Source organism: Garra rufa, chromosome 7 (assembly GCF_049309525.1).
Source record: "Garra rufa chromosome 7, GarRuf1.0, whole genome shotgun sequence".
In the NCBI taxonomy this organism is placed as follows: domain Eukaryota; kingdom Metazoa; phylum Chordata; class Actinopteri; order Cypriniformes; family Cyprinidae; genus Garra; species Garra rufa.
This window is the reverse complement of record NC_133367.1, coordinates 27,067,746-27,091,453: the sequence shown is the minus strand read 5'-3', so window position 1 is coordinate 27,091,453 and position 23,708 is coordinate 27,067,746. Positions and strand designations below refer to the sequence as shown.

The following is a 23,708-nucleotide window of genomic DNA, read 5'->3' as shown; positions in this document are numbered from 1 at the left end:
ACCATATCCATAGGGAAGATATCATAGCCATCACCGGATGAAATGAAGGCCACAGAACAGAATCGACCATGCGAGTCCTTGAAAGTAATCCACAAACCAAAGTGTGCACCCAAAGCGCATATACAAAGTCATCATTTGAAAAGCAGAAAACTAGATTAGTAAGCCAGATCCTGGTTACGGCTACACGACGAGGCCACAGAGATAAGAAGAGAAGCCGTAATCTACCAACACACACTTCCACTGTCATTTTCCCTTCGCTCCATCAATTTGACAGCATGAAAACTAAAACACAGGCCTTGCCATAAAGTTTGTATAAAGGATGAGAAATGCATAGAAAATAATATCAGTCAGCTCATACTGTGTCCGCTGCAACGTGGTCACCATTCATTTTCTCTAGAGGAAACATGAAGTCATTCATGATAAACTGGAGAACATCTAAAAACTAAAAACTTTCAAGAAGAAATCTTAAAAATAACCAAAGTGGCACACTTGTTAAACCTCAACAGTAATCTGTGGTTTTGTCACATACTGAAACACTTGGTGTAAAAACAGGAACCTGATGTGGGAAGAAACTTTTTTTAAATATATAACATATTTAATTAAATAGAAATATAACTTTTAAACATATATATGCACATACATACATATATATGCACCTGAGGCAATTTCACATGCAAAAATATGTTTTAAAATGACGGCATGATCATCCACAGTTGTCAATTTCGCATTACAGAGCTCATGTGTCACAGTCAGTTTAATAATTTAGCTAAATTACCAACTGTAAAAGCGACTAAAATGCTTGCAATCGCATGTTAATGACCAAATTTGGAACTTCAAGGAGCGAGTCTTGTGTAATAAACGACAAAAAAAAAAGTTTCTTAAGGGCCTAGCAATGCAACCACACAAAATATTAAGCAACACATAGCTACTAACGTTAAACGACAAGAAAATCTACGACGTTTTTGGTAAAGCAGCAAACACCGCTGAGGCGAACTATATATATTTTGTTTGTTGTTTAAGTACAAACTGACTGCATTAAAACAGCTAGTTGTTTAGCTCACTTTAGCTTTCACTTAGCTAACATAATGCCAGTTACACAAACAAACTGCATTATTGTTGACTACTGTCGAAAGATAACGCAAATCATTGAACGTAATATTCAAATGTCTTATTCTACTTTCAACTCTTGAATCTTCGAAAGTATAACAGGTTAGTATTTCGAGAGCTAACGTCTAACTAGCACTCCGGCTAACCCAGCTAGCCACATTCGTCAGGAAACTTGGTGTTTTCGTTGATTCTAAAGCAAACGGAATATGTTTATTCTTGTTTTTGATACAGTGTGAAACACTGACCTTTAAATAAATAATCGTATTCGTCGTCACGGGTCCCCATTGTTGGTTTACCGCACTAAAATTTTGTTGTTGGGCGATGGACCTCTTCTGATTAGCGATGTCCGATTCGTGAACGAATCGTTCTTGAGATTCGGATCTTTTTAATGACCCGTTTCAACCGACTCACGAGTCGGACTGAATGATTCATTCACGAACTTGATTAGACATGCACAAAACGTTTGCAGCCAAGAGATTGACGTAACTTTAGAAGTTTCGATATCCGATTATTTTTCAGCGTTTACACTTTTTATTACTAGTAAATGTATACGTTTTTTATATATATAATGAAAATGATTATTTTTAGATATGTCAAGCTCTGAAATATTCTGTAGGGTAGAAACTGCCAAATTATCATTATTATTATTTTATTATTTTATCTTTTACAGATAAAATGAGCCAAAAAAGAGATTTACCTCAGACTGAAAAGTCAAAAACTATTAAATGCCCATACTGGAATTTGCAAAGTTAAGGCATGACCACCGGACAGAAAAACGCTCGTTGCGTCTACATTGTCAGAAAAAAATAGGTGGAGGAGAAAAGATGCATGTTAATTGCAAAAAAGTAAGAATGAATGTTATGAATTAGATATGAAACCATCAGGAACCATTTAATCCTAAAAAAAATTTCCCCTTAATTAATAAGAATAACATTCTGAAGTGTTGTGAAATACATGGAGATGTTTTTTATAGGCTTTATAGAGATGAGTTGAGAGTGGCTCTTGAAGGACCAGTACCACATCCTTTTGTAGCACTCTTTCAAAAATATATTTTCCAGAATCTGGCAGTAAGTTTTAAGAGTTCATTTTGGTCCATCTCTGCAAGACAGACATTTCAGGATAGGAGATGGACTAAAACTGAAGTCCCAAAACTTACTGCCAGATTCTGGAGGATAAACTCGAAAGAGTGCTACAAGAGGATGTGAGGCTGGTCCTTCAAAAGCCACTCTCAACTCATCTGTCTATAAAGCCTAAAAAACAGTCTCCATGTATTTCACAACCCTTCAGAATGTTATTCTTATTAATTGAGGGTCATTTTTTTTTTGGATTTTTTGCCCAAGCAAAGTCTCTGAGAACCTGACACATTGCACTTCTGGAGACTCAAGGTAGGTTCTGGTTCTGGAAAACGGTGGCGCTGGAGACTAAATGGTTCCTGATGGTTTCATATCTAATTCTTACTTTTTTTGCAATTAACATGCATCTTTTCTCCTTCACCTGTTTTTTCTGACAATGCAGACACAAGCGTTTTTCTCCCCAGTGATCATGAACTTTGCAAATTCCAGTATTGCATTAGTATTGCATCCTTCTCATGGGCATTTAATAGTTTTTGACTTTTCAGTCTGAGGTAAATCTCTTTTTTGGCTCATTTTATTCTGTAAAAGAAAATGTACATAATTCTGCACACCTCAATATAAGGAGTTTTTCACTTCCAGCCTTCATGGACAATTATATATCACTTATAAATAATTAAATACAAAATGAATATTAAGATTGATGTGGTTTGGAACTGGTCAAATGTGCTTGGAAAAAAAATATGACCACAATATCAACGTGCCTAATAATTATGCACACAGTGTGTGTGTGTGTGTGTGTGTGTATATATATATATATATATATATATATATATTTTATCATATTCATTTTCATTTCTTTTTCAAATCAAGTAATCGCGAGAACCCTGCTTTTAAAATAAAAACGGCTGTTGAGGGAACAAATTACAATAAGATACTTATATCTTGATTTTTTAGCGAACTTTAAAGCTCGTTTTTAGCTATCTTGGGTGTTCCCCTGATCCCTTTTTGAGAACCACTGTATTACAAAACAAAAAAGATTGACATTCAAGAAAGACCAATGACTTTTCTTCATCCTGTAGAACGAGGAGGGGCTTTAGCCAGGTGTAGGCTTGAAACCATGCTCGTAACGTCGACCTTTCAGGAAATAGCCGACATTTAAATGTTTATTGCAGAAAGAAAAGCTCGAAAAGGGTAAGCATCATCCCACATAGCAATTGACGTCTGGCCCAGCTCTGGGCCAAGCAAGCAGTTACACTCGGCCCGAATGCCGCAAAGAATTATGGCCCCTGTGTGGCCCAAATCTGGACTACAGATATGAGGCACACGTGAGCCATAATAACTGGCCCAAATCTCAGCCAAATAGTAACTTATAACCAGCTCTAAACTGGGCCAGAACATGTTTTAATAGTGCTACCCAATCTTAGCCTTTAGTCAACCACATAGAGACCACAGTGATAGCAATTAACCATTGAATCAATGTCAGAAATGGTTGATTTATGAATCTTTTGAATCCGCTATTTATGTTGAAACTTTATCAAACCACCATTGTTGTGATCAGTATTTGCTGAAGTTAGACTCTTGACTCTAATGTTAGGTTTTCATTGTCTTTTGTAACAGTGTGCTAAAATACATTGGTTAAGACAATGAAAGCTAAAATCTGCTGGGAGATTTATAAATATTAAATTAAAATATTTGTTCGCAAGTGTGTTTGAATTTATATGTTGTTGTTTTTTACAAATTTTAGCAGGGGTCCAGATATTGTATCTCTATAAATTAACCGGGAAAAAACACATCAAGAATCAGCGTATGAAACTCAACAATGGTGACATTCGGCAAAAAAATTTTTTATGCAGAAATGCATGCTGGGTATTAACATAGTACAAAACTCATTCATGATTCCCAGCATGCATTGCAGTTGATCTGTTTATCTGAATTAGCTTGATGATTGTCACCATTGATGTGGTTTGCATGACAAGTGTTGATGTCTAAATCTTACTTAACATCACCACAGAATTTTTGCATTTGTGATAAAGAAAACTTACATAATGAAAGACCATCAATTTTATTGAGTATTATTTTTCAGCTTTATTTTCTTTTACTTAATTGACACCATCACAAATAGTAATCTGCTCCAACTGAATTTTAAAACTTTTTTTTTTTGGCCTCAGTGTTTATACTGAAACACTATTGTAGATCCAAAAGACAGTTAACTTAACAAAAAGTAAGAGTCAAGAGCCCAACTAAAGCTATTACTGATCACAATAATGGTGATTTGTTGAAATTTGTCATTAACATTGACAAATCAACCATTTCTGACATTGATTCAATGGTTTCTTGATATCAGGGTGGTCTCTATCTGGTTGACTGAAGGCTGAGATTGGGTAGCACTATTAAAACACGTTCTGGCCCTGTTCAGGGCTGGTTATAAGTTACCATTTGGCTGAGATTTGGGCCAGTTATGGCTCATGTGTGGCTCATGGCTGTATTGCAGATTTGGGCCGCACAGGGGCCGTAATTCTTTGTGGCATTTGGGCCGAGTGTAACTGCTTGCTTGGCCCAGAGCTGGGCCAGATGTCAATTGCTATGTGGGATATGGTCGACATGAGTATCATAAAGGTACTGCATATTCTATGTAATTTTATTTTGAAATATAGGCAATTGACACAATTTTTATCGTAATGGTAAACGCAGTAGGTTTCAAAAGTGAAAGGCGTTTCTCTGATCTGAAACTAGTCTTTAACTTTTAACTAATTATTATTTAATCACAGTGATTTACCAGAAGTCCGTCCTTTAATATTATTATTACATTTGTTGTTCTTGTCACCGTTTCTATTCATGTTTTGAGAGATTCGATTGAAAAATAATAATAATAAAGATTGCAAGTAAGTCATTTGTGGAAGTGTAATGTCAACATGTCTGACAGTGCAGCCAGACCCTATTGCGAAATTGGCTCCCTATGAGTTTTTTTTTTGTACCTAGAACATTCCCAAAACGTTAATTTTTGGTTTCCAAAACGTTATTTTGTTAAGGTTTGTTTTTGGTTAGCCAGGAAAGTTTTCTTAACGGAAATAAAACTGTTTTGTTTTGTATAACGTTATTATAACGTTATTTTAACGTTTCTATAACTTTTTTATAACGTTTCCCTAACCTCTTTAATTAAGTGATGATCATCATTTAGTACACTTGCAACTCAGTATAAGCAGCAATAAAATTATCTGTATAGACGCCTAATCAGTTTGTAAAAACCATTTCTTTAATTAATAAAAATTATCTGAGCAGGTCAACCATCATATGTAAAATTAAATAAGATTAGGCGTAATCTGTCCATTAATGTAAGATTAGGGTTACACATTATTTTACATTTCTTCAGCACCAAATGAAAATGACTTTAACACAATGTGTGGTTTATAAAATATGACATTTATTCACAGATATATAAAAAAGGAATAAAAAAATATAATTATATTTTTTATAATTATTAATAATATTATAATTTAAACATGTTTTGATTTATCTAATTTTTGTATTTTAATAAATGCTGCATTAAACGAATTTCAGGGTCATTACATAAAACGGTCATTACATAAAACATTTGCAACGTTTTCATTGAAAATATTGTTTTACAGGCTTATTATAATAACTTGAGAATAACCATTAGGGAACGTTCTGTATAAATTATTTTAAGGTTATTTTAAAAATAACCACCCTGCAATGTTCCGGAAATGTTATTTTATGGTTGCAAAAAAATAAGCCAAAATAACCCTTAGTGAACATTCTCTTCAAGTTACTTTTAGGTTACTTAAAAAAAAAGGCAGTTAACGTTCTTGGAACGTTATTTTATGGTTGCAAAAAAAATCTAAAAATAACCATAAGGGACATTCTCTGTAAGTTATTTTTAGGTTATTTTAAAAACAACCACCATGGTAACATTCTGGGAACGTTATTTTCTGGTTACAAAATAGTAACTATGGTTACTACCGCATGGTTCCCAAAAAAATGACCAAAAGGTTTATTTCACAAAGGAAAATGTAAAAAGGGAACACACTGTGGAGTAACATTAGTTAATCCATGATTAGGAATAAACTACCATTGAATATTTCTTTCCAGCATTGTTAATATTGTTTGATGTTCATTTATTAACTTTAGTGGCAATTCCAAGACTTTTTTAAAGGGGTCATCAGATGCCCATTTTCCACAAGTTCATATGATTCTTTAGGGTCTTAATGAAAAGTCTCTAATATACTTTGGTTAAAAATTCTAAATAGTAGTGTAAAAAAAACAGCTTTTTACCAAAATCAGCTCTGCAAAATATCAGCTCAATTTATCGCATGGGCCCTTTAAACGCAAATGAGCTCTGCTCGCCCCGCCCCTTTCTGCAGAGGGATTACGAGCTGTAATGTTTAGTTTAGCCGCATTTAGCCGTGTTTATCGGCAAAACTTGCCAACAAGCACATTATTAAGAAAGGCCATTTGCAAAGATGCATAAAAAACCCTTATACTCACTTCTGCTGTGGGTGAAGCTACATCAGGAACGATTCACACGAACATAGATGCATCTGTAGATCGGGATCGGCGCTTTTCTTTCAAAAACGAAAGTAACGTTGTCCTCTGCCTCTTAAGCGGCTCAGATGTTGGGAGTAAATGACTACTGCTATGTCCATTATTACATCCAACATCAGAACTCCTCAGTCGCTCAATTAGAGTCTTTCTCTGCACAAGTCACACAATGGCAATTGTATTCGGACTGTTTCAGCTCAGTGAGGGCGGGTTTAAGGTAAGACGCTCATGTCAATCATCTGTGTTTCGTCACAATGACAAGAAGCTGAGAATGACCTGATTTTAAAAAGGGGATATTACTTTTTTAAAGATTAAAAAAAAATACCACTGGGTGGATTTTTATTATTGTAGGGTGGCTGTGTACACTGTAAAAAGTTTTCACCAGATTCAACTTAAAAACCTAAGTTTAGCAGCTTCCTTAAAATTTTAAGTTCAATCAGCTTAAAACTACAAGTCATTTTAACTTATTATAATAAAAATGAGTTGATTTAACTTGTGAGTTGAAATGACTTAAATTGATTTAACTTAAAATTTTAAGGCAGCTGCTAAACTTAAGTTTTTAAGTTGAAACTGGTGAAAACTTTTTACAGTGTACACAAACTGCCAACACACAGTAATGTTCAAATAACATGTAAAACTTAGTTTTGCATCCAATGACCCCTTTAAAAGGAGAAAGCAAATGTGCAGATATATATAATTATTGTTTTGTCTTACAAATGCAAAAAAGGTTTGGGGAAGACATGGCTCCCATTGCATCAGATTTAACAGAAGAGAAAAGAAAGCAGCTCTGTGCCTTGCTGGGGAATGCTGAGCTGTCTCTTCTCTACAAAGCTTCAGTTCATGGATATCAAGCTTCTGCCTTCCATGAGCGATGTGACAATCAGGGTCCCACCTTACTTGTAGCCTACAACCGTTCATACGTCTTTGGTGGATACACTAGTGTAGATTATGCTCAAAGTGGGAAGAAAATTAAAGATAAAGAGGCTTTCCTGTTCAGCATTCGATATGGAGACCCTCTCTGCATCAAAGTTAACAGTGGATATTATGCACGTCTCGATGATGCTGAAATGCCCAACTTTGGTCAACAGTTGTACTTTTGCCATGAAAATCAACCAGTTGTGAAAGAACTGCGGAGTGTGGATTCATTCAGTTTTAATGCTGCAAAGTTGTATGGAAACATCACTGAGCTGACTGAATGTGAGGTGTACAAAGTCAAACAGAGTAAGTCAATCATCAGAAAAATGTGAATCATGTGTATCATACTGAGTCCAGTCTCTTAAATAAAAATTTTCAGTTTCTGTTGCTCTATTTAATTTATATTGTTTCTATTATTAACATTAGCTTAACATTTGTTTGACAATAATATTTGTTCAAACTTTACAGTCCTTCAGGTTAGTGTAAAAGTGAAGCCATGGAGAAATTGTCTTTGGACAGCAAAGTATGTTTCCACTTGTGTTATTTTATTTCAGCTGATTTCATATAGCAGTTTTCAATAATAAAGTTGTGATCTGTTTTGTAGACAATTTTTTATTTTATTTTAGCCATTAATTATGGACATTCAGCATTACAGTAAAGGGGGTTTGGTCAGTTTCCTGGATGCACAGCCATATTGGCAATACTCAAATGTAAACAACAGCATGGACTGCATGTTTTATGTTCCAGCTAACAATTTTTGGTTCTTAGAACGTTCCTTATTGGCTAGCCAGGAAAGTTTCCTTAATGTAAATAGATCATTCCCTTCAGGTTAGGAGAACATTCCGATAACCTGCTGGGAACGTTCTCAGAATGTTGCGGGAATGTTCCTGCAATGTTCCCCTAACCTAAGGGGAACGTTATATTTAAGTTAAGAAAACTTTTCTGGCTAACCGATAGGGAACGTTCTATTTATGTTCCTAGAACTTACTTAGATGTAGCAAGCAGGGAAGGGTTCACATGGTCTTTTTCTACAGGACTCAGAGTGAGTGAGATGTTGTTTTGTCTGTGCAGGTTCAGGAGGTGAGCTCTCGGTTAGGTGTGCCGGTGTCTTGTGTGTTATTTTCATGCATAGGCTACTATAAAAGACCTGTTGGTTTTTGTACTTGATTTGTTTGTTTTTGTACAAGCTTCACCCAATCTCATAACTGAATAATCTTAAAAAAATAAAAAATGTAGGCAAATGGAGTAAGGCCAAAATTTTATATCCTTTACACTCTAAAAAACACTGGGTTAAAAACAACCCAAATTGGGTAGTTTTTAACCCAGGGGCTGGGTAAATATAGGACAGAACCCATATGGGGTTAAATTAACCCAAGAAGTTGGGTTATTAATTTTAACCCACCAAATGGGTTGTTTTTCTACCCAAAACTTGGTTATTTTTTACTAAAATGATGGGTTAATTTTATTTAATAAATGGGTTATATTTTCAAATAATTTATTTTTATGCCTTTTAAAATAATCTTTTAAAATGAAATATACCACATGATGAATAAAAGGGTCAACATTGTATTAGCTTTATTTTTTCATTAATATTTTTAATATATACAATAAAATTCGATTTATATACAGCATTCAAAACTATTTCTTTGTAGTTGTAAGTTGAAAAACTGCAAATGTTTTAACATTTAAAAAATTCATGAACTCCACAAAACCCATGGTTTAGTAAAACAGTTTGCACATTAATCCATATGCACATGAAATTAAAACTATAATATATCTCAAGAACAACTGTATGTTACAAAGCAGTATTGTTTTTAGACTAAATTATGAACATGTTGTTTTTAGTCTACAGTATGAACACAAAAATAAAACTTACAGCATTTTGCCAGTAAAACATTTTCACAAAAATGTAATTGATAGTCACCAGTATGTTGGTTATAAAAAAAGTGTAAAATTTCACTGTTGAGGATTCACTTCGCTCCAACTCATTAACATTTTTAATAAACTCCCAACAATAGAAACACTGTTTTGTTTATGTCAAAAACATAAAATGATTTGAAGTATACATCTACTGCCCCAATGAGAGTGCTTTGCTCCAAAGCTTTTCCTGTGAGGATGACAAATGCCTGGGAGACAATGTGTCCATTTTCAAGTGACAGTACGTAAGGGTAAGGTCTTGATGCTTCAGCTTGCTGGAGGTACTCCACCATATTTGTTCCAACCTAAAGGACAGATAATGCAAATTAATAAATGTGAAACAGAATATTGGGGTGTGGGTATGTTAGATTGGGGAGTTAATCCAAAATGTTTATTAAATCAAGGGCCAGAGCTTTGGATGAGGCAAAATATCTGAAAATTATTATGGCCCACTTTGACAGAGCCACTGACAGGCATACAAAGCAAGTCAAAAGAGGTTTGGTAACACTTTACAATAATTTTATTTATTTATTTATTTATTTTAATATATAAATTAACATTAATAAAAATGTATAAATACTGTAACAAATGTTTTGCTAATTGCTTATTGTTATTGTTATACACATTAATATTAACAAAGGAGACCTTACTGTAAAGTAAGCAAGTTAATAATTGTTAATTATAACCATTAATAATGATTTAGTATAAAAATAAGTAACAAAAAACTTGGATTACAAGTTTGCTTTCCAATATTAATGCAAAAAATTGCATTCATACTTAGTATTGAACAAATTCAAAATGCTAAAACCTGAGCAAATATAGTTTACAAATTTCTTTAGAAAGAAGTTTTTTTCTCCATATTTATATTAACTATATTGTATTAATAAACATTTGTAATACATATCACCATTCTTCCACAATGATTCTGAAAAACAACAGACAACTAATCAAAATAACATGTAATTTACTAGAGTTTCTAGTAAAACGGCTGCAGTCAATTTATAAAATACAATATTTAACGAACTGATGAAAAAATAAGTTAAACAAATGGTTCAATAACTTTCACTGATTTGTCAAATTTAACTTTTTTTGTCATTCCTGAACGAATCAACGTTTTTGAATAAATCCCATTTTAAGTCTCTTGTCTCCACCTGCTGGCATATGTTGTAATTGATACAATCTTTATTAAGGTGATTTTATCGCTTCTGTAGACAGCAGTGTTTATCCGAAATATTATCTTGTATTCCAGTACTTCTGTGAAAGATTGTAATCCAGAAATAACCATACAAACGACTTTGTAAAGATGTTTCATATAAAATTATGTAAACTGCTCTCTCTAGATCAGCGCCAGTGCAGTTTTGAATATAAATCAGAGTGTCATGATTAGGGCTCTAATAGACGTTTAATCTTGTCATTTATGAATAAGATTGCGTGTGTGATTGAATCTAATCTCAAAGACAGTAACGTTAGGCTAGGACAGAAAACTTACGACGCGGCAATATATGGTTTATTTGTGTTCTTCAAACCATCTGCATTTCATAGTAATAAAGTATAATTATAATAAATTGACTAGTCATTATTACTGTATAAAATATATTATCTGCCTCTTTCTGTGATAAAAATCGCACATCAGCTCACCAATTGAAGTTGCTTCATCAGGACGCGGGCAACAAGAAATGCACACAGGCCGCCTGTTGCGATCGCTCGGCTGTTATGATCCATCATTATAGTGATATTTTAGATTCAGAAAGGCACATTTTCCAGTCGGTAATGATTAAATGATATGAAGACAAATACAAACCTTTATTTCACCACAAAAACGCTGAAGACAGTCTGCTTGAAAAGTGCAGTCTAGAATTCCTCCCGCTGACGATTCAAAAATCCCCGCGACAGATGACCCACCAACTGGGTTGTTTTGACTCAGCAGCACTGCAGGCAGGGCGGTGGGGGATGTGCAGCTTTGACTGTACGTGTAAAAAATGTATTAAAGATATGGTTAAGATATGTAATGGACCAAAGGGAACGTTTAAAACATTTTTTTAAAAGTAGAAAACCGAATAAACCTATTTACTGTCCAGACAAGCTGACATTAGAAACCAAAACCAAAACGAACGAAACTCTCTCAGCGCACGTAAACTAGACTCTTATCGCACATTTGTCTTTTAGCCCTCAATATTATTGTTATGTGTATAAACAGGTTAAAAAACACATGTTATTCGTATGAATATACTGATACGAACCTTATTTATCCAAATTCCAGAGGGTGTGTGGCCTCCACCTCCACCTCGAATTCAGTCAGCCCGCGCTACGCTCGCTACCTGAGCTGACCCTGCGCCTGAGTTGATTTGACCCAAGGAGCTGGGTTGATGTGTCCGGGTCGGGGAGGGGTGCATTGATTCAACTCTCAGTGAAAATGACCCAGAAAATAACCCAGCGGTTGGGTTACGTAGAACTACTCAAAAACTACCCAAGACTGAGAAAATAACCCCCAAAAATGACCCAAATGGCTTAACCCAACATTTGGGTAGAAAAAATAACCCAGGATTTTTTAGAGTGTATGGGCACCTTTTATCCACCTCCCTAAGCTGCGATCAATGACAAGGATAATGATAATTACAGTTTTTCTCAATTGCTAAAACACTATAACCAGTCTTTTGAACTAAAATTTCAAAACTATAATGCCATTTTTGAAAAAGCACACCCATTTCCCTAAACTATAAACACTATTCCCTGCTTTGGCACATGAGTTATATTTGGTGAACTGTTACTTCAAAACTCTACACACAAATCCCTACATTTCTCAGTGCTTACACCATGAGGTCATTTAGAAAGCACAAGCATTCAATATTGTTCACTCAAGTCTGCGAAATTTGAGCTCAATTAGCACACAATTACCCAACTGGAAACACTAGGAGTCAAAATTTAGCACACACCAATCAGAACCTTCGATGGAGATAAAAGGATAAAAGTTTTTCTCAGTCACTTTGGTGCATTTCTCAGAACAGAAATGAAATATACATTTGTCTGCAGTTTCCTACATTATCAGTTGCTATTGTCATGTTGCTCAAAATGTATTATATACTGTAGTTCTCTGTGCAATAGTCTTACCCCTCAAAACATCAAGTCATTAGCTCATCGTATAAATCATTACCTAAATGCAAAATTTTTGATCTAGTTGTCCTAAACTGTCAATCATATATTCTACACATTTCTATTAGACTTTTTGTAAATTTGCCATGAATTATTCAAGTGACTCTTGACTTTCACTAATGAAGATAATATAGATCAACCAATGATAAAGCAGTTCTCTGAAATAGATCAAAGGTACATCTCATGAACCTTCCATTGGAAAGCATATAGACAGAGGACAACACAGGAGTTACAAATTCCGACAGTGGACTTTCTTATTTTTATTTTCACCTTTGTGCCCATATTTCTTTTTTTTTTCTGTTTCACAATGACGCTGTGTGCTTTTATTTTATTTTTTTTATTTTTTGTCAGACCACTAGTACAAGTGTAACTGTGAATCCTATCCAGTCTTTTTCGATCAATATCCCACATACAGTAATGTGTAATTTTGAAGAGGAAGAGTAGGAGGTGAAAGAGGAAGAGGAGGAGGAGAAGGAGGGCGATGACGACAACAACATGGAAGAGACAGAGGAAGAGCAAGGGCAAGAAGACAAGCAGTCTCATATATTTTAGTTGATGAGTGCCAGGGTTGGATCAGGCATGCAAGAGGATTTGACCCCTGCTGCCTGGCCAGGGCTAATTTAGCCTGTGATGCTGAAGAGGTTCTTTGGCCTGTCCCAGACCAAAGACAGGATGCTGGGCAGAATAATTATTTTGTTGTTTTTTGCTGTTTTGTACTGTACTCTACAGTACATTAAATTAAGGAATAAAACACTTGCAAAGGAATAGATTTGTTGTGTTCATCATGTGAAAAGTTTTTTATTTGTATTGTTTTTGTAGTATTGTTTTGAATTTATCTCATCAGTGTGTAAAACTGTGTTGTAGTGTGTTTGTTTTTGAGGATTTGTGTGTCATGTCTGAAAGCAAAGTTTGGTTTTTCAGCAAGATTGAATTGTTTTGAGTGGAGAGCTTCATTTTGACCTCAATATAGGAAGTTTGGGGAAATGAGTTAGGAGTTGTGGATTTGTGTTTAGAGTTTCGCAAATAAGAGGCATAATTTCAAGAAATGTGTTTAAGCAATTGAGAAAAACTGTAAGAGAAGAGGTAATAATCGTCTAATGTTTTTGCAAGAGAAAGCTGACTGTGAAAGGTGAGCTGCAGATTCACATACAGATTTTAAGGTAGGCTACTTACCCCTGATAAAAAGTGTATCCCCGGCCGAAAATACGGACTGAAAAGATAGAGTAAATGAAAAAATTATTTGATCTCCTGCTGATTTTGTATGTTTGCCCACTGACAGAATTGTAACACAAACTAGTAGTGGTAATATTACAAAAGTGAAACAAAATATAAATAAATGAATTCCAGAATTCCAGAAGTTTCGATATCTGATTATTCTCTAGCGTTTACACGTTTTATTATCAATCAATTTATACGTTTATTTTATTACGTTTTTTATAATATTATTATTTTTTTAGGCTACCAATTTTCTCGGCAGTTTTGCCCTACACAATATTTCAGAGCTTGACGTACCTAAAAATAATTAGGCTCTATTCATTATAAAACTTCCATGAGTTTATAAGATGTTATTCATTTCCATTTCTTTTCCAGATCAAGTAATCGTTAGAACCCTGGTTTTAAAATAAAAACGATTGTTGAGGGAACAAATAACAATAAGATCATACTTATATCTTAATTTTTTAGTGTACTTTAAAGCTTGGGTCCCACCCACTGAACCCTTTTTAAGAACCACAGCAACCAAAACAACGGAGATTGACACTCAGAATAGACCAATAACTTTTCTGAATCCTGTAAAAGGAGGCGGGGCTTCAGCCAGACGTGGACCATGCTCATAACGTTCATCTTTCAGGAAATAGCGGACATTTAAATGTTTATTGCACAAAGAAAAGCTAGATAAAGGTAAGCATCGTGGTCGACATAAAATCTTAATATCATAAAGGTATTACATATTCTATGTTATTATTCCACATGAACACAATTTTATCTTAATGGTAAACGCAGTCTGTTTCTATAGTGAAAGGCGTTTCTCTGATCTGAAACTAGTCTTTAACGTTTAACTAATTATAATTTAATCACAGTGATTTAACAGAAGTCTGTCCTTTAATATTATTATTACATTTGTTGTTCTGGTCACCGTTTCCATTCACGGTTTGTGCCAGTTCCATTTCTGTCAGTTATGTCTATAAGTTTTGTATTTTTTCCCCTTGTCTTTACCACCCAGCTACAGAGAAAGCAGAGAGAGGTCAAGTTAATATCTGGTAAGTTCTTGAAATGTGGATATGGATTCCTAAAGATAAACTGACAAACTTTAATTAAATAAAATATAATTAAAAAAATAATAATAATAACAATAATAATAATTGTTTTGTCTTAATGCAAAAAAAAAAAAAAAAAAAAAGGTTTGGGAAAGAATGGCTCCCATTGCATCAGATTTAACAGAAGAGAAAAGAAAGCAGCTCTGTGCCTTGCTGGGGAATGCTGAGCTGACTCTTCTCTACAAAGCTTCAGTCCATGGATATCAAGCTTCTGCCTTCCATGAGCGATGTGACAATCAGGGTCCCACCTTACTTGTAGCCTACAACCATTCAGGCTATGTCTTTGGTGGATACACTAGTGTTGATTATGCTCAAAGCGGGCAGCAAATTAAAGATAAAGAGGCTTTCCTGTTCAGCATTCAACATGGAACCCCTCTGTGCATTAGAGTTAAGAGTGGGCGTTATGCACGCAATGATGATGCTGGAATGCCCAACTTTGGTGAACAGTTGTACTTTTGCTATAAAAATCAACCAGTTGTGCAAGAAATTTTTGCTTATGATGCTGTTTCATTCAATTTTAATTCTGCAAAGTTGTATGGTGACAACAATGAACTGACTGAATGTGAGGTGTACAAAGTCAAACAGAGTAAGTCAATCATCAGAAAAAAAATGTGTATCATATTGAATTTGAGTCCAGTCTCTTTTTTCTGTTTCTTTTGTTCTGTTTATTTTACATTGTTTCTGTTATTAACCTTAGCTCAACATATGTCCGACAATAATATTTCTTCAAACTTTTCCAGTCCTTCAGGTTAGTGTAAAAGAGAAGCCATGGAGGAATATTGTTTCGACAGAAAAGTATGTTTCCGTTTCAGTGTTATTTTATTTTGGCTGATTTCGTATAGAATTTTCAATAATTAAATTGTGTTTTGTTGAATCTGTTTTGTAGACGAAAGGAAGAGCTGATTGAGATGATCAGGAATTATAAACCCCTGATGGGGTCTGTGAGTCAGGTCAGAATCCTGATGATCGGTCCTGTAGGTGCTGGAAAATCCAGTTTCTTCAACTCCATCAACTCCATCTTCATGGGTCACGTGACCAGCAAAGCCATGTCAGGATTTGCAGGCACTAGTCTCACCACACAGGTATGGATTTAACAGTTAGTTTGTTTGAAGAACATCTCTTGATAACCTCAGGTCTTGATGTGATTCTCTTCTTGGTTGGTAGTTTCGCACATATCCAGTGAAAGATGGTTGTGAGAGAAAGCCGTTGCCATTTGTGTTGTGTGACACCATGGGACTCGAGGAGCAATCAGGAGCAGGACTGAATATTGAGGACATCAGCAGCATTCTTCAAGGTCACGTACCAGACCGCTATAAAGTATGAATTAAATGAATTAAAGTATGAATTGAGGATTCAGATTGAACTTGTCCTTTAATATACTTCCTGTTAAATTTTCTTGATTCAGTTCAACCCCACAGCACCGTTTAAACCTGATGAGCAAAAGATGTTCAAACCTGCATCTCTACAGGAGAAGATCCACTGTGTGGTGTACGTGATAGACGCCACCAAAATCTCCCTCATGTCCAACAAACTAGAAGAAAAACTTAATTCTATACGTAGTCAAATAAACTCACTGGGTAAGCTAACTAACAACATTTTTAGACCATTTTGCATAACTCTCGACAAATGCATTTTCCATGATGGGCTGAAAGTTTGTTAAAAAATGTTCAGGCATACCCCAGATCGCCTTGATGACAAAAGTAGATGAAGCATGTCCTCATGTGCAGAATGACCTTCGAGACACTTATGCCAGCTCCTACATCAAGTCAAAGGTGAGGCGTGGTCACATGATCACATGGTCTGTTTCTACAGGACTCAGAGTGAGTGAGGTGTTGTTTTGTCTGTGCAGGTTGAGGAGGTGAGCTCTCGGTTGGGTGTGCCGGTGTCTTGTGTGTTACCGGTGAAGAACTACAGTCAGGAGCTGGAGCTGGAGCTCAACTGTGACGTCCTGCTTCTCTCTGCTCTACAACAGATGCTTCGCTTTGCGAACGACTTCCTGGATGATGATCCCATTTAGACCATATAATGTCCTGCATAGATAGGGGTTTACACTGATCCACTACAACATTGATTATCTGCCAGTGCCATTGTGTTTTGCACAAAAAACACATAAATATGTGGAAAAATGATTTTTTTTTAACCCTCATTCTGACCCTCTGTTTAAAACGACCTGTTTTAAGGGGCGGTCCTTTAAGGTCACTGTTACCTCTCACTACTGCATGTAAGTGTTTTGATCAAAATGAAACAGTATTTTCCCGACAAAGCATTAAAGAAATAATTTTACTTACAGTTTGTGATGCAGCTGCAGTCAGATCTAGTACCGCTTCATCTTTTAACAAATGTTTCTTTGTGAGTTCTCCATGACACTGTGCCTCATTAGCAAAACCAAATGCTCCGGTCACTCCTCTGACACAATCCAAGTTGCCATTCAAAATAAACTATCCACTTGCTCCTGATGCTGGGGTCCTTTTGATATCTGTACAAAGTCATGAACAAGCCGTTTAAACAAAATGCGTCAAAGCAAACGTTTTTCCACTCCAATTGCCCAATTGCCATATTGGCGATACTCAAATTTAAATAACAGCATGGACTGCACGGTTTATGTTCCAGCTAACAATTTTTGGTTATTAGAACGTTCCCTGTTGGTTAGTCAGAAAAGTTTTCTTAATGTAAATAGATAATTCCCTTTAGGTTAGGGGAACATTCCAGTAACCTACTGGGAATGTTCTCAGAATGTTGCGGGAATGTTCCCCTAACCTAAGGGGAACGTTCTGTTTATGTTCCCAGAACTTACTTAGACGTAGCAAGCAGGGAAGGGTGCAATATTTTGACAAAATAGTTAATAGGTGGTAAAGATACGTACAAGTAAGGGATAATGTACAGGCAGCCGGTAGTTATCGCAGAAATAAGCCCCGACAGTGTGATCAGGACCCGACGCGAAGTGGAGGGTCTTGTATCACACTGAAGGGGCTTATTTCGCGATAACTACCGGCTGCCTGTACATTATCCCGCTTATTACACGGCTACTTGCCACATAAGGAAAAAAACTGGACATGAATATGAATTTGAAACCTTTTATTGGCATATTTGTTTTAAATTAACATTTTTATCCTTCCGCGAAACGATATAGTACCACGTGACTAACATTCAAACTATTTACGCTAGTAAGACAATTTAAATAGATTAATGTCGAAATTTTCCATTGTTAATTGTGGTTGTCCAGTGTTTGTCACAAGATGGCGCCAAACGGTAATCTTTGTTGGCACGGAGGGATTTTTAAACATACAAGTAGTACCGGCTATGCGTTATTACTTTGGAGCGGTGATTATTTGAAAAGAACGAACCTGCAAATGTCTCAACTGACCAATCAGAATCAAGCATTCCAAAGAGCCGTGTAATAAGCAGTATTAATTAAGATATTAGCCTAATATTTCACCTACCTGACCGGAAATTATAAGAATAAACACGAATGTTGTCAAGATTCTTGAACTGGAAATTCTGATCCTTCAGTTTAGCCGTGTTCCTCAGTTTTTTGCACTCTTCTCCTTGGTTTGTTATAACCTTTGGCAGTCTATTGTACTCCAAATGTTTTTTCTTGTCCAACCGATTAGTACAGGCCAAAACATGACCATTTTCAGCAGCAAGAATCAGCGAAATTTGCATTCCGTTCGGTTCAGTGGCATTGTTTATGTTCAGTGCTGATAAACAGATTGATGATGCTTGTTGAAAACACTCTATAATTGAAAGCTATTATTTTTAACATGTAATAGTCTCTGAAAATCTAACAATTTTAAGTAAAACAATCTTTAAATAAACTATTAATTGTACATGCATAAACTATATAAATTCATCTTTATTCATACATCAGCCAGCAGATGATTTGTCTTGTCCTTTGTTCTTTGATGTACATGGCAGACTACAGCAGGTTTTACTTTAAATGCAGCACTGTCTCTTTAAAACCTTACGCACATATATATTTTTAAACACTTTAAAGTAATTCAGGACCCATTAGCAACCCATTAGAAAACTGCGTAGATGGTTGAATAAACATATTGGCCTTTATATTGAAAAATTAGCTAGCCAGCATCAACAGAATGTTTCAAATAGGCTTATTTTCAACACGGTTCATTGATAAATGTCCACATTTTTCTATTATTAGACTATTTTTATTTTAGCATATTTTAGTTTTTTTTTTTTTTTTTTTTTTTCATTATAAGCTAAACCCCCTCATACTCTGATTTTGCTGTAAATGTCAAGAAAACTGCTTTGTCAGAGAGGGGGAATTTTACCCGCACTCTGCTTTTACCCACATGTGCGCCAAAATGTCCCCTTGGTACAAATTTTATCTTAATTTTTTGTTAAAAATTAAAAACTAGAACATTTAAGTTTTGTTTCACAGAAAACTCACTGTACTAGAGGGGGCGGTTTCCCCAGCTCTGCCTACCAAAAGTAAAGTTTTCTTGTCAGACACGCTCACGTCTTCATAATTTCTTGCACAAAGATACCGCTACAAAGGTAAGCCAATATAGAAACTAAAAATATATGTATTATTATTCTTTGTATTTTGAAGTTAGACAATGCAAAAACGTACGTTAATTCTATCGATTTTCAAACGATAAAGTATTAGATATCATAGCAGTAATAATAATAGGTCTTGTACAAACAGTTATGCATTACAGTGATTAGAAACACGCGCACACACACAAAATCCCGTGCTTTATTCCATTTTTAATGTTTACGTCGTGCCACTGGTTTCAGTTTCATTTCCAATTAAACGAACTCGATTCTGTTAAAGCATCGCTTGCTCATTTGTGTTCTTTAATAGTAAAAAAAGCCTACATTTCACTATAAATATTCACATTATTTAATGCATTCGCTAGTTTAAACTAACATTGTGTACGGCAAATGAATCATTTTAACGTATAAAACTGATTAGTGTATGTACATCAAGCAAAATTTAGACCTACATGATGTGTAAGTTCATTGTTAGTTCAAGCGAATATACAACCTTACTGTAAAGTGTTGATACCCTTTAAGTGTACATAAAACAATGCATAAACACTGTAAAAACAAAACTGTTACTCAATAGAAAAAAAAACAACTAAATAAAACAAGTATTACTGGACATTTGACAAGAAAATACTACTTCAGTAAATGCTTGCTGTTTCTAATGAATTTCTAGCAATTTATAAGTGAAAGTTGTTTAAAAAAAATTTTGCATGCTGTTTTCTTTTGCCTTAAAGATGCAAAGGTATGCTCAGAACGCTCCTCTCACTTCTAACTTATCTGAAGAGCAAAGAAAGAAGCTCTGTGACCTGCTGGGGAATGTGGAGCTGACTCTTCTCTACAAAGCTTCAGTTCATGGATATCAAGCTTCCACCTTCCATAAGAGATGTGATAATCAGGGTCCCACCTTACTTGTAGCCTACAACCATTCAGGCTACATCTTTGGTGGATACACTAGTGTAGAGTATGCTCAAAGTGGCCAGCAAATTACAGATAGAGAAGCTTTTTTGTTTAGCTTTAAAGGCAAGATCCCTGTCTACAGCAAAGTTAACACTGGGCATTATGCACGTTATGATGATGGTGGAATGCCCAACTTTGGCCAACAGTTGTACTTTTGCCGCTATAATGAAGTTGTGTATAATGAAGGAAGATCATACAGTTTTAATGCTAAAAGACTGCATGGAGATGACACGGAGCTGACTGAATGTGAGGTCTACAAAGTCAGAGAAAGTAAGTCAATCAGAAAAAAAGAGTGTGTCATGTAGTAAATATAGGAGTCATTGTTTAGTTAATAGACTTGTTAATCTTACTCAGCAGAAGTTGATAATCTTTACTCAATATTCATCAGAACTTAAAGGGGTCATGAACTGCCTATGTTTTTTTTTTGTACTGATCTCTGAGGTCCACTTATAATGTTATCAATATTATTACATCAAAAAACTTCATAATTTAGAAGTAATAGGCTATTTTCTGTCCTGTCCTTTCAACCCCCATCAGCAGAACACTGTTTGAATAGGTGTGGTAGATTGTAGACACGAAAGTAAACACCTACTGCTATGATTGGCTAACAGTGTCCGTTCATTCTTCATAGATGGACGCCGATGTGATTTAGGTTTAAAAACACATAAATAGCTCAGTACCAGTGTTGCCAAGTCTGCGGTTTTCTCAGCGGAATTGGGCTATTTTAACACTGTTGCCGCGGGTGATTTTTCATGTCCGTGGGTTGAAACAACCCCAATAACATTATCTTTATCCACTGGAATGCAAACTGTACCAGGGTAACCCCTCCAAAAAATGTGTATTTTACACGTCAATACAAACATCAATGCAATTTTGGTTTTTCAGTTCATCAGTTCAACTACTTTAAGAGTTTGACCAAGGAGAAGCCATGGAGGAATGTTCGGTTGACATCTATGTGAGTTTGCACTCAATGTTCTTTCATTGTTGCTGACTTCATACATTAATATTAAATAATTAAGTTGTTTTTTTAGACAAAGAGATGAACTCTTGGAAATGATCAGGAGTTATAAACCCCTGGTGACGTCTGTCAGCCGTGTTCGAATCCTAATGATCGGTCCTGTCGGTGCTGGAAAATCCAGTTTCTTCAACTCCATCAACTCCATCTTCACCGGTCATGTCACTAACAAAGCCATTTCAGGATTTGCAGGCACTAGTGTCACCACACAGGTACAGATTCAACAGGACTCATAATGTTTCCTACAGAAGTCTCTCTTCAGTTTGAGGAATATCTCTTGAAGTGATTCTCTTCTTGGTTGGTAGTTTCGCACATATACAGTGAAAGACGGTCGTAAGGGAAAGCCGTTGCCATTTGTGTTGTGTGACACCATGGGACTCGAGGAGCAATCGGGTGCAGGACTGGATATTGAGGACATCAGCAGCATTCTTCAAGGTCACGTACCAGACCGCTATAAAGTAAGTGCACATATCTTCATACTGAATGAGGCTTGAAGAAGAAAAGATGTTTGTTTCATGCTAAATTCTCTCGATTCAGTTTGACCCCTCTGCACCATTTCAACCTGATGAGCAAAAGATGTCCAGACCTGCATCTCTACAGGAGAAGATCCACTGTGTCGCGTATGTGATAGACGCCAGCAAAATCTCTCTCATGTCTGACAAACTAGAGGAGAAACTTGCTTCCATACGCAGGGAAATAAACTCACTGGGTAAGTGATCTAACAACATTATTTCAAGGCTAAATTAGTCAAAAGTGAACTTTTATGCAAAATGTTGATTATTTACACAATTTCAGGCATTCCCCAGATGGTCCTGATGACAAAAGTAGATGAAGCATGTCCTCGTGTAGAGAAGGACCTTTACCAAATTTATCTCAGTTCCTACATCAAGTCAAAGGTGAGACGCGGTTCACATGATCACATGGTCTATTCCAGGGGTGTCACACTCAGTTCCTGCAGGAATGCAGCACTGCAGAGTTTAGTTCCTACCTAACCTTGCTCCAACACACAAACCATGTAGTTTTCAAATAAGACTTGATTAGCTGGATCAGGTGCATTTAATTAGGGTTGAATCTAAATTCTGCAGGGCTGTGGCCCTCCAGGAACTGAGTTTAACACCTGTGGTCTATTCCTACAGGACTCAGAGTGAGTGAGATGTTGTTTTGTCTGTGCAGGTTCAGGAGGTGAGCTCTCGGGTGGGTGTGCCGGTGTCTTGTGTGTTACCGGTGAAGAACTACAGTCAGGAGCTGGAGCTGGAGGCCAACTGTGACGTTCTGCTTCTCTCCGCTCTACAGCAGATTCTTCGCTTAGCAGACGACTATCTGGATGATGTTGATGTCATTTAGGGCCATAAAGTGCTGCAGAGATAGGGGTTTATACCACTTGATTAGCAATAAAATTGTTATTCGGTTTGTTCTTTCATAATCATGCATAATATCATAATAGTTAAAAATGATGGGAAATGCCAACAAAGTTTATATTTCATTTAAGCTGCACATTATAATTATTTCTTGCTTTTGTAGTTACAATATTGTTGTGCCATGATCAGGTTTATAGTAATGATGTATTAGAACTAGAATTCAAGATGCTGAAATCTGCATAAGCATTATGAAGAAGTGCTTCTTTTGACAGATTTAAGCTTAGTTATTTGTTTTAAGTGTGAAAGTTTCTTTCAGGACTGTGTGAGATTAAAATGAACAATAATTTACCTAATTGCATATAATTTTACACTTCTATTAAAATGTAAAACAAAAACAATAAACATAATGCCAAAAGACTGAACTATGGTTATTACATGCACGCTACAACAGACATGTTTATTTTAATACTTACAAGCTTTACAGAAATGTATTAAATATGGTCTCTATAGAATGTTTTCACAACATGTCATCAATTGGCCACATTGGCGGCACTTATTGTAAACAATGACACTGAACTGAACGAAACTCGCATATTTTGCTAATTAAATGCTGAAAATGCTCAATTATTGTCATGTTTTGGGCTGTACTAATCAGTCGGACTGGAAAAAAAACCATTTAGAGTAGCTACTATAGAGTGCCAAAAGTTATAACAAATCAAGAAGAGAAAAAAAACTGAGGATCAAAAGGTGCTTGTGGTTGACCAAACTGAACCTGAATTTTCAGGGTAAGAATCTTGACAACATTCATGTTTGTTCTTATAATTTCCGGTCAGGT

General features: G+C 35.6%; 2 protein-coding genes and 1 pseudogene across 2 annotated transcripts in view; 2 read left to right on the top strand and 1 right to left on the bottom strand.

Moving 5' to 3' along the window:
- rab11ba (RAB11B, member RAS oncogene family, a) overlaps positions 1 to 3,578 on the bottom strand; it is an 8,464-nt gene extending 4,886 nt beyond the window's left edge. Inside the window, exon 1 of the mRNA XM_073843642.1 lies at positions 3,388 to 3,578. Coding sequence (XP_073699743.1) covers positions 3,388 to 3,578 — 191 coding nt within the window. The remainder of the gene's footprint in view (positions 1 to 3,387) is intronic.
- A 10,952-nt stretch (positions 3,579 to 14,530) lies between these two features.
- On the top strand, positions 14,531 to 17,156 carry LOC141338760 (interferon-induced protein 44-like). Its single transcript, XM_073844378.1, has 9 exons — positions 14,531 to 14,618; positions 14,941 to 14,977; positions 15,119 to 15,620; positions 15,775 to 15,829; positions 15,921 to 16,116; positions 16,199 to 16,351; positions 16,440 to 16,611; positions 16,706 to 16,806; positions 16,884 to 17,156. The coding sequence occupies exons 3-9, from the start codon at positions 15,131 to 15,133 to the stop codon at positions 17,049 to 17,051; spliced, it is 1,335 nt and encodes a 444-aa protein (XP_073700479.1). The 5' UTR covers positions 14,531 to 14,618; positions 14,941 to 14,977; positions 15,119 to 15,130; the 3' UTR covers positions 17,052 to 17,156.
- A 3,455-nt stretch (positions 17,157 to 20,611) lies between these two features.
- On the top strand, positions 20,612 to 22,859 carry LOC141339184 (interferon-induced protein 44-like; annotated as a pseudogene).
- Positions 22,860 to 23,708: the final 849 nt, after the last annotated feature.